Source organism: Oreochromis aureus, linkage group 2, assembly GCF_013358895.1.
Source record: "Oreochromis aureus strain Israel breed Guangdong linkage group 2, ZZ_aureus, whole genome shotgun sequence".
In the NCBI taxonomy this organism is placed as follows: domain Eukaryota; kingdom Metazoa; phylum Chordata; class Actinopteri; order Cichliformes; family Cichlidae; genus Oreochromis; species Oreochromis aureus.
Genome location: NC_052943.1, coordinates 14,222,371 through 14,238,865, shown reverse-complemented (window position 1 = coordinate 14,238,865; position 16,495 = coordinate 14,222,371). Strand labels below are relative to the sequence as shown.

Sequence of the window (16,495 nt, the reverse complement as noted above, 5' to 3'; positions counted from 1 at the left end):
TAATGTCAATTAATTGAAGCACTTTCTTTTATTGAGACAGCCTTATGGTTATTTGACCTGACAGTGAGACTGTAATGAATGGTTTAGCAACAAAATTAGGCATTTTTCTTTCCTGGAGTAATAAAGTCACGACAGAAACAGTTATTTTAAGTATCAAAAGTATTTTAGGTTGTTCTTTTTTTCAGATTTTGAAGTCATGTTCTAGTTTTTATTGAATTATTTATGGACTTAACTTTACACCTCTTTTGCTTGTGTTTCAGCAACTGCCATTTTCCACGCGCTCTGCCCCTCCACGTGTCTATCTGTGGCTGTCGCTCTCTCTGTTGTGAGCGTTAGTTGACAATGTCTGCACTCAGCACACCCCAAATAAAGTGCGTTGTGACAGAAACATTAACACAAGCCACTGAGTACCTCTGTGATTTTAGTGAGAGCATATCTGTCAGCCAGGCCTGGAGGAGTAAAAAGCATACATCTGAACTTTCAGCGACTGGTGTTTGGGTGGAGGATTGTGACAGTCAACATCAAAACAGTAAAAGTAAAGCCGTGATTTATTGAATGTGCCGTTTGTGTCTGCTTTCATGTTTGCCAGTGATACATTATATGACTTTTCTCCTGCTTTCAAGAACATGGCGATGCGGATGAATTAAACATGTTAAGCAGGAACAGGTCTTTCTCTGAAAGCCTTACCCTTTTCACGATAACCCCTTTTTAGACATTCAGTGGACTTATCACAGCGTATAAATAGGACAGAATTCATTATTCAGGGGAGGTTTCAGTGAAAAATTAATAGTTGTCCCCGGAGGAGGGTCTGTGGTGCTTCGGAAAAGGAAAACCTTTAAAGTGTACATGCTCAGGGGGATTTGGGGAGAGTCTGCCCTTCATATTAAAACCGTTACCATGCTACCATACACACTGATATTGCAAATGCAAGTTTGCTCATCACTAATGACTGTCACTAACGCTGTATACAGCCTCCATTCATGCCTAAGCTGTCTGCAAAATATTTTAAAGCTGCAGAGTGAAAAGGCAGGAGAAAAGGGCAGCATGAGTGTCTGCCTCTGATACTGACACCTTAAACAGATTACACATTTTCAGTATTGCCTATTAGGACAAAACACCAGGACTTTGGCTGCTGACTCCTGAAGAGAGACTCCTTTTTGATAACAGAGTGAATGATTTCCCTCAAAAATACCTCACTGTACAATAAACTGACATCCTCGCAGAGCACAACAAAAACATCAGGTCCTCCTCTCACCTTTGTCATATAAGAGATTACAATTTTCAGCATGTCCAGATTACTCAAGCACTGAAAACATGCAGCCCGTGGTGCTGAGTGGTTTTCAGCCTGCCAGTTATCAGTTGAAAGATGGGCTTCACAATGTCTTTGTATCCGCTTCCTATCTGCTCGGCCATGAAGGCAATAACCGTAATGTATGGCTAAGGGAAAACAGAGCTAATCATCAATGACTGCAAGATATATAGCATATACAGTGGCACCTTGTTTATTACCCTCTCTTCTCCTGTCGTTGTATCCATCGGCTATACAGACAGGCTACTGGACTGGAGAGCTTCTTCAATGTTAATTTGATTCATTCTTGTTTTCCATAATAATTGGGGGCAATGGGTCAGTGTGATGAATTTGCTTGTTACACGACACAGGAGGTAGCACGTCGGTGGCTGCTGTACAGTTTGTCTGTCTAGTTGTTTTTTGGGGTTTTTTTTCCATCATGTGAATCAGGGGTCTCATAGTTATTAGCTATTTTCAGAAAATATCCAGTTCTTACATAATAGATTTGATTCTGAGGACCTGCTTATGCTTCAAATCAGCTTCTGATTTGATTTTAAAGCGAAAGCTAAGAGTGTTATGAGTGGCATTTTCATTTTTAGATCAAAGTCATTTCCTAAAAATCATGATTGTTTAGATAGTATTCCTGCTGGAACAATCCAATCTTTTTGCAAATATCAGAGTGCTTTGTTATGTCCCACTTAATCAGCCTGTTTTTCTTTCTGTCTTAATTCTCCAGTAATGTTTTTTTTTTTACTTCCTTTTCATTTTACACGCTTTATTTCCATTTCCCAGTCTTCGCATTATCTCCACAATATGGAAATGTTCAGACATTCATCCACGAGCAATGAATTTTAAGGTAGATCCAATTTTTTTAGTCTTATAAATATACATTTATGTATTGCTTTTTTGTTGGTAACAGCACACCTGTACAGTATATTTGCACTTTCATCCAGAGCATACAGGTTTACAAAAAAAAAAGAAAGAAAATGAATTGCTACCCTTGTAGAATATTTTCAAATGAAAGCATCAGAGTGTGTGTGTGTACCTACATGAGCATGTCTTGTGTTTCTACCCCCCATAGAAACTCTGTGCCTCCACCTCTGTGTGTCATTGTGTTGATGAGCGCTGATTGCAGATTGTTATGGTGTTTGCACCTCTCATCTATCTGGCCCATGCTGAGTATTTGGCCAGGCCTGATTGTGTTGATGGTGACACCGGCATCTTGTCCTCGGGTGGGAAGGCCCAATAGTGGTCCAGACATAATGAAGGAGATGTAATCAACCAATGTCACACACAAAAAGTCAAGTGAAAGAAAACTGTTTCTGTGTTCTACCTTCCCGACTGTGCTCTCTGTTGATGGAAATCACACAGTCGTGGTTGTTGATGTCGGGGCTTGCTTTTTTAGCAAACGCTTTATGCTGGGCGAAATAGAAAATTTGAGGGTTTTTCTTGTTCTTGACAACAAAGGTGACTTGGAGATAAAGGAATTTGCATTAAATTAAGTCTGTACATTCTCTCTGTTTTGTACGTTCTCAGTGGAGAAATGGGTGTTTCTACCTACAACATACTTTTAATCAATGGCAACAAAAAGAGAGAAGCAAGTGTTTGGCACTTGGTTGTTCAAGAGATCCTTTCTCTCTTTGTGCACTTTGTGCTCTCTCTGTGCTTTGTTATTTGTTTTGGTGTTCTAATCTCTGCCAAGTCAATAATATTCTTTGTTGTCTGAAATTGTGTGTCGGGAACAAAAAGGCCTCCTCCTTTTGTTGAAAGTACCTGTCTGTGACTTTTCACTCTCTCTCAGACTCCCAGATAAAGTAATCATTAGATGTTGTTTTCTGCCTGCAATTACTTTCAGTTACAATGGGTCAAACACTAGGAAAGCAAAAGGGGTCGAGAGAAGACAAGGCTAGATGGATTACAGGCGAGGAACTGTATAGGTCCCACAAGTGCTGATAAATACGTATGTGGCTCAGAGACTCACCGTTGTCAGGAATGTCTCCGTAAATGCATCAAAAGTAATTAGTCTAGAGTATATATGGACAACCTTGCTCCCTTCTTATCTGCATCACATTGTCTCCTTTACAAAAAAGGCCGTTCATTACATCTGGCACTATTTGTTTTAAGAAGTAAAAAGGGGCAACAATTACTCTGCCACTTCTTATATCTGCCTTTGTATCTTTTGCAACAGAGAATTGCCCTAAATAATGTATTTCAGTGGAAAAATCCACACTGAGCTTGTCAGACAAGTCAAAGTTCTCAGGGGTTCTAATGCCTGTTGAGGATGACCAAACAATACAGGTGCTAATCCCAATGTGTGGTTTAACATAATACGATAAAGCCATGTTTAAATTAATTCCAAGGAGGCCCCTACAAACTGTTTACTTCAGCGTAGCTTTTTTTTTTTTTTTTTTGTTACCGTACACGACAGAAGTAGTTGGATTGGAGAGCCTCTTCAGAGTTAATTTGGACAAACTCTCCAGTTCAAAACACATGTCATTGTTCTACTGCCACAAAGGAATACTTTAATTACTTCTTCAGCCATCCCTTTGGCTGCAAGGACAGTCTGCTTATCAGTTCATGAAATAATGATGTATCAGCCCTATTTCCAAGACATGCCCCTCCCTGCAAAGTAATCAATCAGTGGTCAAACTTGCCAGTGAAAACCCTCAGCATGTTCCAGATATTAAATATTTAAACTCTTCGGCCAACTAACATGTGAGGACATTAAGAATCAAGACTTTTTGATAGCAAGTAATTCAAACCACAGTGCAATGTGTTAATTACTAACCTCATGTTGTGGATGGGCTCATCTTAGAGTTGTACATTTTCCTTGTGCTCATGCGTTTGTATTAGCGTAATCATAGCACTGTAGCTAGCCACCACATGGCAGGTCAGCTAGCTCGACTTCGTTAACACTCTAAACCTCAGTGCTACTTAGCCTTCTGTCTTTTCTATGCCCAAAGCTATTGTACTGCTGTGTGTTTAGTTTTTTCAGAAATACTTCGGTCACATTGTGGTATGTCATCTTTAGAGGGAAACTAGCAAGCTAACTTCTTGCTAAACTCTAGCTGTGCTAAATGTTCTATATTCTCTTTGTCACGGATCCCTGTATAATACACGTTACTGTAACACTGGGATCGTTTTATTGTTGAAAAACTTTGGACCATTTTGGTGCATGACTGTTTGATTTTGGAAATCAAAATTTTTAGTGTTTATAGTAGAAAATGCGTAACAATGTCATCTTCACCAGGGATTTTACTCTAGCTCCTCCTGATAAAAGTAGAAAAAAAATCAAACAGCATTTGAAGCTTACAAAGTTCATTTTCAGACTGATTCAGATAAATGCTGGCCCTTTCCAGTGAAGTCACAGATGTTGTCATATCATTTCCATCTCTTCAGAAATCAGTCTCAGCTTAAAGCGTTTGAGTACAACAGGAGTTCACACATCAGTAGTCATCATCAAACTATAAGACGAGCATCAAAAATGTAAGCCCTGAGAAAGGAAGGAGGATGTTGAAATGCCGTCTTGTTTTTGTAATGCTGTGAAAATTAGACAGTTGTCTCTCCTTCAAATGACGATTGCCAGAGCTGCGATGAAAGTAATGGCATCCCTCTTTTCAGTGCAACACCAAGGGGTTTTAATAGCGCTATTATTATTAATGACCATCCATTTGCTTATCCAGATTGTACATTTGGAGTGGGCATAAGGCCGAGTGAAGTGATAAAGTCTTAGTAATTACAAACCCAATTATTTCTACTGAGATTCTATTTGTTTGAAATAATCTTTCATATTCTTCTATTTCTGTGTGTTGGTCTCCCTCCAGAGACAAGACACGTGCTTGTGGTGTACAGAGTGTATCTTGTTTCTTTTCTTTTCCCGGTTTCTTTCTCATTTCCTATCTAACAAACAAGAACATATAATGTATAATAACACTCAGTCTGCACTCCTGATAACTGTATTACCTGGTTTGATAACTTTTGATAAAAGTCACAGACTTCATTTTAAAAGGCTCTTGCATCTTTTGGTACTGTTATTCCTGTTGGTGTCAAATTGACTGAAGCTGTTGTAACTCTTTACATAAATGCAGATGAAAAACAAAATGTCAGTAAAGTTAAATTGGTATCCGCGAATCCATAGCTACAGTGGCATTTTTTGACTATAAACATAACACTGGCAATATCTTTTACACATTTAGGATGGAATCGTATTCAACTCTATTATATGGAAGGGCAGAGATGTTGAAAATGGACAAAACTGCAGCCAAGAGACTGTGCAGCAAGACAGACAGATCCTAAACACATGGTGCAAATTAATATGTTGTTATATACTTTGACATTTTTGCCCCTGAAAGTGTGACCTTAAGCTTTTTTTTCTAAAATATCTGAAAATTGTGGTCAGATAGTGATTTGTGCTTCTAAAAGCACTAAACTATTAGTGGAAGACTGTGAGCCCGGGGCTGTTGTGTACATCATGGGAATTTGAAAGCTTACGTTAAAGGTGTGGTATAAATGAACCAAGAATATAGATGGGTTGGATAACAATTTAACAGATTTTTTTTTTGAGGATTTATGTATATTTGATAAAAAGCACAACAACACGGCACTGCAGCTTGTTGAAAATAAGATCCTCAGTCAATGCAGTACAGGCCTGGAGCATCGATGAACATCGATACATCACCATTTAATAATCAGGTTGTTTGAGGTGTTCATATTAAAGAATTTTTATGAATATTTGTACATTAATAAAGTGTTGTACTATAAATAACTTCTATAGTCTTTCTGTTAAAAATAATTTTACTAAATGACACATGCATTATTTGAAAAATATATAATATGGCCATGAGCGTGGGACCAGGATGTTTGGGAGCTTTCATTTGAGAGTAAATGGGTTTGATGCATAGATGCATGCAAGTTTCTTGCAAAAGAATTGCAAAGACTGAACCAATTAACTCTGTAGGATGAGTCACGGGCCTAGTCCACCTTCTTGATGGCTGTTGGAAGAATTTAATGTCCTAGATGCATGCAATTATCCTTTTAATTAGCAATAATGAGTTTGTGCATGCTGAAATAATGAGTTGAATCGTGATATGTGTGCAGACCTTAATGTGAAGCTCATCAAGATGTAACAAGCTTTGTCGGTAAATATCATCAACTGTCATGTTAAATATCTCATGCTATTGTGCTGAAAAGGCCCAATAAGCTGCTTAAATTGATCCTAGCTATGTATGCGTGTGTCCATTTGTGTTTCTGCCTGTTAGAACATGCATGTTCTGATGAAGTTTATGGTCAGGAAAAAAAAATAAGTGAATCTGAATGCAATCTGAAGCACTAAGCCCCCATCAACTTAAATGGCATCCTGTGTCACCAGCTGTAGTGCGTGAGTGTAAGTTCAAGAGGGCTGCCTGAATTCTTCTAGGCTCTTGGATTGCAGAGTGGGCGAAAGGCAGTTGTGAAATTACCAATTTATTTGAGTTTGCCAAACAACATCATTAAGCAAAAAATGAAAGTAATGATTAATGAATAAGCACACTTTGACTGGTCAGCTGGTCCAGTGAAAATAACTAATGCTGGTTACGTGCCAACAGAAAAGATTTGCCCACAGTAATTTAAGAGTTAGAGTAAGCAGAAGCTGTTCTATTCATTACATGAAAATGGCAAAATGTGAGTTGGCTGCTCATTTTTTATGAGAGCATATGCCAAACTAGCCGTTAGCCAAGCATTATGTGGTATGAACTGACATAGAAAAGTGATGTGGGAATAGCCTGGATGGCTAAGAGAACATGAATTTGTTTCCTGGGATAGGATTAAAACTACACTTAGAGGAAGATTATTATCAGCGTGTCACCTGCACCCCAGATGACTAGAATAATATAAAATGTCTTTTAACATAGGCTGTACGAAATAAGATGACCATCTGTATGCTATAACACAGTTAGACACTTTGTTATGTCTGCCTCCAAAACGGGTTTATGCAGCTTTTAATTGCTTTTGTTGGTGTACTGGACCAAGCAGAGTGAAAAACATCTTCATGTGATATCAGTGCTGATGTTATTTTTTCAGCTAAAAAAACATAAATTACACAACTTAAAAGTCTGAGCAAACACAGTATACCTCACAAAGTTGTGTAAACTTATTGGACCAAGTTGTAAAATGCTGCACACATTCCAGGCATTGTCTTCAACCCCATTATATTTTTAATTAAAAGATTGCAAGTACTCCCATTAGTGAGAGGCATTTGCATTATATCAACCCCACCTTGTTTAAAGTCAAATTGCGGGATGTTATTTGTTCTATATTTTCATTCAGCACCCAGAAAAACATTTTGGGAATGGTTGCACGCCATCCAGCATCCTCACACCTTTCTCTTACACATGTTCAATATTTATACAAGCTCTAAATGTTTGACCACACCAAATGGAAGGTCAGCTGAAGGTGAATGCAGCAGTTTTCGATCTGTGGCTGGCCACAGGATGTGTTGATGTTGCAGAACAAGAATGCTGAAAGGTACGGCTGGTATGCATATTCCTGAAAGTGTGACACACTGTCTAAAAATGCAGACTAGATCACCTGGACCATCAAACAGGCCATAAAGCAAATAGTATTTAATTTGTGAAGGAAACAATTATTTACAGTAATTGCTTTTATTAAATGTTAAATTAACAGAATAAACAGTTATCAGAGTTATTTTTCAAGCGTATGCTATTCAGTAAAAATAAATCCTCTTAAACGGGAACACTACGTCTGATCTCACTTGTGCCGTCTATTACAACTCATTGTTTGCTATTATCCCCACTTGTCTGCCATTCAAATTTCCTTGAAGGGAATGTAGAAAAGTATGTTCACAGCATCAGGGGATCTGTGGCATCAGTGATGTGTGATTTCTCCCGAAAGCTCCGTGGGGTACAATTGTTTCCCCTGAATACAAAAGACAGCGGCATCACAAGCAGGCTGCGGCATACCTCTAGCTGACGAAGGCAGCAAGAGCTGTCAGCGACATCACTCATACCGTGTGCCCACCCTCCCGAACCCGCCGCCGCCGCCGCCGCCTATCCAAACTACCCCACCGGAATAGAAAATAGTACAAGCCCATGTCGTTGAGAGAGGCGGGTCGGTAAATATTTCATATAAAATTTGTAGGCATTGAAGGCTGTTGACATAGAAATGCGATGAGTTCAGTCTGTGTAAAGTCATAGAGGGAAAACGTACCTTTCATTTGTAAAAGCGTCACCTTTAAATAGAATCTGAGGAGGAAGGAAAAATATCCAGGACAAGGCAACATTTTCTGTGTGTCTGGGTGGGTAATAGGGCATTTATGCTAATTACATTACCTAATCAAAAACATCAGCAACCTAAAAAGGCATTACCAACAGGAGAAAACACTTGGAGAAAGATTGAATCAGCGCACGGCCGAGACTTGGCTTGGCCCCATTGTCCTAGCTCAGAGAATGAGAAAGCAGCATCCATTTTTCCCTTAATGAAGTTAGTGACCCTTTGAAAGGTGACACATTTACCGCCCAGGGGATTTATACACTCCCGCTTCACGGCTCCAGTTCAATATGGAGAAGACAGATTTGACTCCACGTGGATACTCCAAATATATCCTTACAATTTATACCAGGTGATTCATTTTCAGTCGCTACTCTCATAATTAAAGTTGACGTCGTGGTATTCATTGTAGGGTAGCAACGATATACAAAAAGCATGTTCGCTGGACCGTTACGCACCAATCAAGACAATTCTAGGGGCACGTACTCGTATTACTACTAGATGGTGATCACGATATTCATTTTCATCCACAGAAAGCCATAAAACAATAAACAAGGTGATTTGCCGATGTCTGGGGAAGAGACTCACATAGACTATGTAGAATAGCGTGTGGAAGAAATAGTCTTTCCAGCATACTAGGGTCTAAGACGCCTTAATTATTTAAAGCAGTCTTACTTATGCAAATACACTAAATAATTTCTACATGACAGCTTGAAGCTGAGGCCTAGAGGAGAGATGTGATGTTTGAATGAGGACCCCTCTTGCCTTTGCATGGCCTAGGAAACATAACACTGCAGGCTTCTGGTTGCCTTGGTGCATACTGTTTTACATTCTAATTATCTGGCATGACAGACTTTATTGCTGAGGCTCAATGCTGAGGTCTCATCCCAGACTCATTCCACATGTGATGTCAGTTCTGGGATAATAAGATGAGATAGTCTGAGTGCTTAGCCTTGCCCATTTGCCTCTTCATTGAGTTTTCAGTTTTTTGTTGTTTTTCCCCCCTAATTTTTCCAAGCGTGCAGCCTAATTCTTGGCACAACGAGCATGAATTTTACCTGAATAAGATCCTGGAATGATTCATATCTTTTTCACAGCTTATTTGACCAGATTTATTTTGGATTCTGAAAGATCAAAGGAGTCTAAGGAGTGGCACATTGACAGTGATTAAAATAAACAGTATTTTGTTAAGATGTTCATTAAAAATTGAATACAGTAAAGCCAATCCAAGACACAAACAGCAAGACATTTTTTTCTAACTAATTAAGCTACAGGGAATTCAGTGCATATTGTAGGTAAACAGACAGAGTCATGGGAATACCAATGGAAATTAAATGCTCTGCTGCTGTTTTTCTCATTACAAGATGAAATGAAACATTTATCACTGACTTTCATTTCACTAAAAGGCTGACATTTTGTGGGTCAACCACTGATAAGTGGACAACTTTCTTTTATTTGCATTATGATTCATGAGTTCATTCAGCCCTTTTACATCACCACAGTAAAATTGTTGTTTTCCAGTTCTCTATGTGTTCTGACCGGTTGTTTTAACTTTGTTTTGTTTTTTCCCTTCTTTCTTTGTCTGCTTTTTTACAGCCATCGAGGTAAACCTGCAGAAAGCCTTGGCTGAGGCCTCTGAGACCTGCACCCAGGAGTGTCTAATACTAGGCCACTCTGACAGCTGCTGGATGCCCCCAGCCCTGGCCCAGTTCCAGGGTCCTGGCAGCAACAGCCCCATCTCCACCCCTACCACCACTGCCATCACTGCTGCCCTCCCCTCTTTTGGTTTCCAGCAGAGCTGTGCCCGGGGAATAAAAGCTAACATGGGCAGCATGGGGGTCATGGATGGCCGCCATACGTTGGGCAGGTCTGTGCCCAAAAAAGATGAACTGGACAAAGGGATCAATCGTCCACAGTTCTACAACACCCTGGATAGACACTGCAGTAAGAAGGAGGACCCCGTCAAGGTCATTCCCCTGGCAAGCTTCTCCTCTCCCGGGCAGCAGACTGGTGGGGGGGGCAGCTCTTTCTTACATGAGAACCAGTTGTAATAGTAAAAGACGGATCTTCATTGGCCTAGCATACACGTGACTCCATCCAAAGATGGCCTACAACTATTAGATTAGTATGTATGCGTATTTGTGGGGGTATGCATAATTGGAATAACTTGACCAGCTCAATGACCAGCTCAAGCTCAGTCTCACTAATTAAGATATCTGAGAATGGATTAGAGATAATTATGATGATGTTAAAAAAAGAAATCATGTGAAACCAGTCTGACAAGCAAGGAAGGAGCAAGCAAGTCTTAACATAGAAGACACATGTATAATAAATAAATGGTAGTTATATGCCAAAGTAGATCCATCACAAAAAAAAGGATAATTTTGCTTTCTGTTTGGTGAAGTTTGCTTAGCGATAAAAAAGGCCAGTGTACACCTTCAGCTCCTTGGGTTTAGCTTTGTGTAAGTGCATTCAAAAAGACAATTTCCCTGCACAGAAGCAAAAGCAAATGCAGTACTTTGTGTTATGTGAGCTAAATTGGGCTAAATGCTAATTACAAACTCTTGAGTGGATGTTTTTTTTTCTTCTGTTGATGTTCTAGTGAAGTATTGCTTTGTAAAGCACATGGCACAAACCTTTCTGGTGGTGGAATATGTTTCTTTTGTCTTGTCTGGACATGTTTTAGAAGTCTATTTTGGTCAAGGGGCTGCAGAAGGATAAAAAATGTCTACAAAGCATAACTGGGCCAATAGTAGACAGTGCTGCATCTTCGTCTTTTGCATTCTACATTCTCACCCTGGACCAATGCATAAAAAAACCCCCACAAACACAAAGCCTTGCACATACACATACGTTTTTTGTTTTGCTTTTTACGTGTGGTGATTGCTCTATCTCTGCCAACTCTATTAAGAAAATGTTCACACTTAGCATTGTCGCAGTAGCTTAGCCTTGAAAGGAGCAGACAGATGCGCTTTGGAAATGTCGTCTCTGTTTTCTTCCTTTTTGTTTCTATTTCTCTCATTTTGCTGCTGAGAAACATTCAAATCGTAACAGCTCTGGAGCCAATTATGAAATTCTCAGTCTAATTACTTTGATGTGTGATCTCTGTAGTGACCCTCATTGTGGTTTGGAGGTTTGGATTAAATCTATTGCTTTTCCTGAAACATGCTCTGCATGTGCAGAGGAAGTGTAAAGGTGACAATAACACAGCAAAAGCAGCTTAACACTTCCTTTATTCCCACAGCATTTTAACACCTGTGTTCCTGCTATTAATTACTACTCTGTTTTCATTTCACTAAGTTACACTGCAAAGTTTCTATTATCAGTTTTTACAATGTGTTGACACTGGAATAATAGACCAGGGTGCAAAAATTTCTTCAGGGCTTTGAGTCTAGCTGAATTATTGATGTTAATGTTATTTTGGCAGTTATCATAAGAATAGGCATCGGTACTATTTGAAAGGCCCTCCCTGCAGGCTGTCGCTCACAAGGTTCGATAAACACACTACATCACTGCCGGTGTGTGCAAATTGTACTGATGATAATAACTACTTCAGACTAACTTCCTGCTGTAACAGATTGGGTGCAGTATAATCTATTGCTACAGCAATAAGTGACTTTGCTGATATCCATTTTTCTTGCCTGTAACATCCAAGCCAGGTGTCTACATCATCAGGTATATGATTCATGTGATTCATTTTGTAGTACCACCTTGCAAATTGGGAACAGGCCTAAATCTATAATGCAACACGGTATTCTCAAGGGAGGGTGCAAGGCAAATTGTGTTAGTATGCTATTAGTTGCCACACCTATTCTCTCAGATCAGAGCTCTTATCCTTATAAAGGGGATTTATCAGAGACTTTGTGAAACGATCACTTAAAGGAACGGCGTCAAGGACTAAAAAAAAAACAAGAAGGGGCAATTCAATTTCACCTTAGTCAATTATGAAAATGAATCAAATTCAAAAGTTAAATCCTCCTATAAACATCCACTGATGAAAATTGCCCTGTTTGGGAATCCAATTTCGACCTATTTACAAACACTTTCATTTTCTTTTCTCTATCATTTTCATTTCATATGATTCCACTGGTGTCGGTGTAGGAGTACGGGAGGGGGGGCATCACACAATGATATGAACAATACATTTTTAATCAAAAGGAGCACATATCAAAAGGAACATACATCATGATGTCACTGAAAATTGGAATTTTATCTCTCTGCCAAATACAGATCCAGCACTTCATATCTGCCATCACAATGTGTGATCCAAAACCTGTCTCAAAATCATTAAAAGTCTTTTCAAGTTCTGTCTACAGCTATGTGAAGGGTAAAACAATTTTAGTAAAATTTTTCCAAAATAAGAATTAGGTTTTTAAGAAACTTACCCATTAATTAATTCAATAAGTATAGGTAATATCAGCTTGTTTCTAAATATGGTTATCTGTACTATTCTCATATCATGAAAAGAGCGTATCTAAAAGAACATGTATGAGTTAACACACGCTGTTACACTGTAATAAAAATGTGATTGTTTAAAATACACTGCCCAGTCACATATGTAAAGTGAGCACAATACTACCTGTACCCTGTGTTTTGACTTACTCTGCCTACATAACTCCTATGTACTGTAATATTGCAGCAGATCCATTAAAGACTACATGAAAGACTACTTTTAGAGGGAATACTATAGCAACTGCATGAATGTACACCAGCAGGATGTTGCTTTTGGCAAAAATATGATTTTCTTTTATTATTGTTGTGTGCCTGCATCCATTTTGTTGTATCTTATGTCCTCTCACAGGTCAAAGTGGTGTTTTATTTATTTTCAGAACAAAGTGCATACCATATGAATGTCCTGTTTTTTTAAGTAAGTACTCTCTCTGTGTCAAAACTTTTCATCCGTTAAAAAACATCAAGTGGAAAAGACTAAATGTCGAGTGGTTACAGGTTTTCACTTTGCATGATTCTGCTCTCACTATTACTTTTGAGGTTTTTTTTAATTTCTTACGCCCTAAAGATAGAAGTAGAGTTGATGCTATACGTAAAGATGAGGATTCCTTTTTATTTTAAGACTATTTCTGTTGGAAATGTGTTTCATGATTACCATGTCAAGCTGTGTCATAAACTGCATGAACTGTTTGAACTTCCACAAGGCCTTTTGACACTTGATTACGTGGTTCATGCATCAGTCATTAGAATTGATGTCAGTATTGATGTTTACTGCTTTACACGTTTGTCTGTCTTATGGAACAAACCAATGTTACACCGTGTACATGGTCAATCCTTGTGAAGTGTGCATACCACTTACGCCTACGTGCACACAAATCTATCTATACATCTATACTGTCAGGTAAACCGGAATTTAAGCTGTACATAGCAGTACCCCTAAGAACTAGTAATAAGGGTCACAAACTGGAAAGACACACATGGTAAATACTAAAGCCTACTTCGATACTATAAATCACTTTGTTCATAAAAACTGCAAAAGGGAAAAAAAAAGTAAGAACTGATGAGATGACAATCTCTGTTGTAATGTAAATGGATACATAATATCAATGAGAGTGTGTTTGAAAGTGTTAACAGGTGATGTTGTATGTGTGTAAATGAGAGAGCGTGTATTTCCTTGCATGTATGCGTGGGTGGGTGTGTATACTGGCATGCACATTGCCAGAGTATTTTATGTACACTAATGTATCTTGTAAAAAACTATATCAAAATACGATATAAGACTTAAGTATATGCTTGTAAATTAGTCATCAGTGAGTCAGGTCAAGTTTGCGTTGAGAGAAGGCTTCAGTGCTTGCCAGCGAATCTGTATTTCTTAGTTTAAGCTATACAGTCTGTGTTGTTATGCCTTTGTAAGATATCCCACTTAAATCTATGAAAAAAAAAAATTAACTTACATGGTGAAATGATTTTTCCTGTCATTGAATTTTACTTGAGCCATTAAATATTGAGTCCTTGAAGAATTAATGGATCATGTTTGTCCTTCACTGTTAATTATTGTTTGATAAGGTTTTCTAAGAGCAGTGGTGTATCAGCGAAGCAACGTGAAAGCATACTGTCATCATATTCCAATTATGACAAATACAAGCTAATGATAGACAATCGATCAAATGGGAAGTGACATGTCACCTTTTTTTCATTTCTGGAAATTAGCACTTCTGAGGAAATAATTCAACTTATGACACAGGACAAGTAGACAGGTAGAGAAGACAGAAAAAATACAGTATATGCACTGGTTTTTTCAGACATGCAATGATTTGGCTTTGACAGTGAAAACACAACAGATACTTGCTAAAGTAGCATTGGTGTAAAAGACCAATGTTATTATTTTACATAAATGGCTTTGTTCTCTGAAAAGAGTTCACACCTTAGCATGCTTTCTGAGAAGATGATTCACCTAAATGTAAACTGCACTGTCAAGGTGCCAAGGTGTCACCTAAATTTCAATGCAACAAGACTTTTTTCCATTTTGCTGCCTAATTCACAGACAAACAGGCAGAGAGGCTTTGAAACCAGTAGAAACAATTCCAATCGTTCAACTGTTGTTGATCACTTGCAAATAAGCAGCTCAGACTGTACCAAGTGGCAGAATTAGACCCAGTGCTACTGTCGGATTGTATCTTTCATTTATTTTTTTATCTAATTTCTAATTTTTGATTTCAATTTAGTTTAAGTTAGTTTGTGGTTTTCGGTAAGTTTTAAATAGTTTTGTTTTTGTTTTTTACTCTGAAATTATAATGGGTTGTCAGGGGCAAATTTTAAGAAGACTAGAATAAGCATTGTAACAATAATACATGAATACTTTGTGAGTGACTCACAAAGATCTAGACACAAAATCTGAAGAATTTGTCAATCAATCTATTACAGAAGAGAATTCTGACTTTTTTCTCAGAATTCTGAGAAAAAAGTCTGAATTTTTAAATTAAAGTCAATTTTTTTTTTTAAATCGTTTTTCTCAGAATTCTGTTTTTTCTCAGAATGCTGACTTTTTTCTCTGAATTCTGGAAAAGAAGAAAAAAAGGACGTGCCAACTTTTTTTTTCCAGTGGCCCTAATCCTCTTTCCTCAATATCTTGACAATGGCCATAGGACACAGGAATATGTGTCTAAGTTGCAATCCCATTGCATCTATTTAAGACTGTATTTCCACCAGGCATGCATTCCACCCCATGTCTCATAAAATATTGATTTTTATTTTTTAACCAAAGTTTGCTGAAACTGCACATAGAAGATGAAGAAAGCAGTAAATAAGACAGCAGACAGAACTACTATTTCCAAATAGTCCTCTTGTGAAACACCAAAGTATGATTTGAAGCCATTTGAAGACAACAACAGCGCTGTGTCGTGAGCACATGAGAAGCTAATTTAGGTTTAGGATAAGTGAATAAAATGTATTGTTGTTGTTGTTGTTGTTGCTTTTAATACAACTATACCGGGTGTATTTGTCTTTCATGCATCTGACTGTCCCTGTTACAAATTCATCCATCAGCCAAGTACTCATCTCTCAATCTATCCATCCATGAGAACTTTGATGCCTCAAAGGCAAACTGTAAAACAGCCTCAACAATCCCCTTGGGCTATGAATTCTACCTGAGGCCCTTCTGGCTTAATGCTTTATCCACTATACTTTCATGAATACACAAGACCTCAGAGGGGGAACCTCAGGCATACAGTACACTATTGATGCTCACAACAACAGGACATGACAGGATCTCTTGGCACTGACTCCTAACTTGTGTGACACAAAGAGTCATGTCATGTAGCTTGTAAGACTTCAAAGCCTTTCTGGACTGTGTCATCTCGTAGCATCTTCAGCATATGTTCAGTCCCCAATCTCCTTAAGAGAGCTGGCTTTGACCTGCCCCATTAGTTTTCCATGGTAATTGGCTAATAATGAGACAGTGAAAGTCCCAAGGATGTCTGCACTGTCAAAACA

At 38.4% G+C, this 16,495-nt stretch overlaps 1 protein-coding gene across 1 annotated transcript in view; it reads left to right on the top strand.

The window, feature by feature from the left end:
* pcdh11 (protocadherin 11) overlaps nucleotides 1–14,515 on the top strand; it is a 130,699-nt gene extending 116,184 nt beyond the window's left edge. Inside the window, exon 7 of the mRNA XM_039618914.1 lies at nucleotides 10,151–14,515. Within this exon, the coding sequence (XP_039474848.1) occupies nucleotides 10,151–10,605 (455 nt within the window). The 3' untranslated portion in view covers nucleotides 10,606–14,515. The remainder of the gene's footprint in view (nucleotides 1–10,150) is intronic.
* The last annotated feature ends 1,980 nt before the right edge of the window (nucleotides 14,516–16,495 follow it).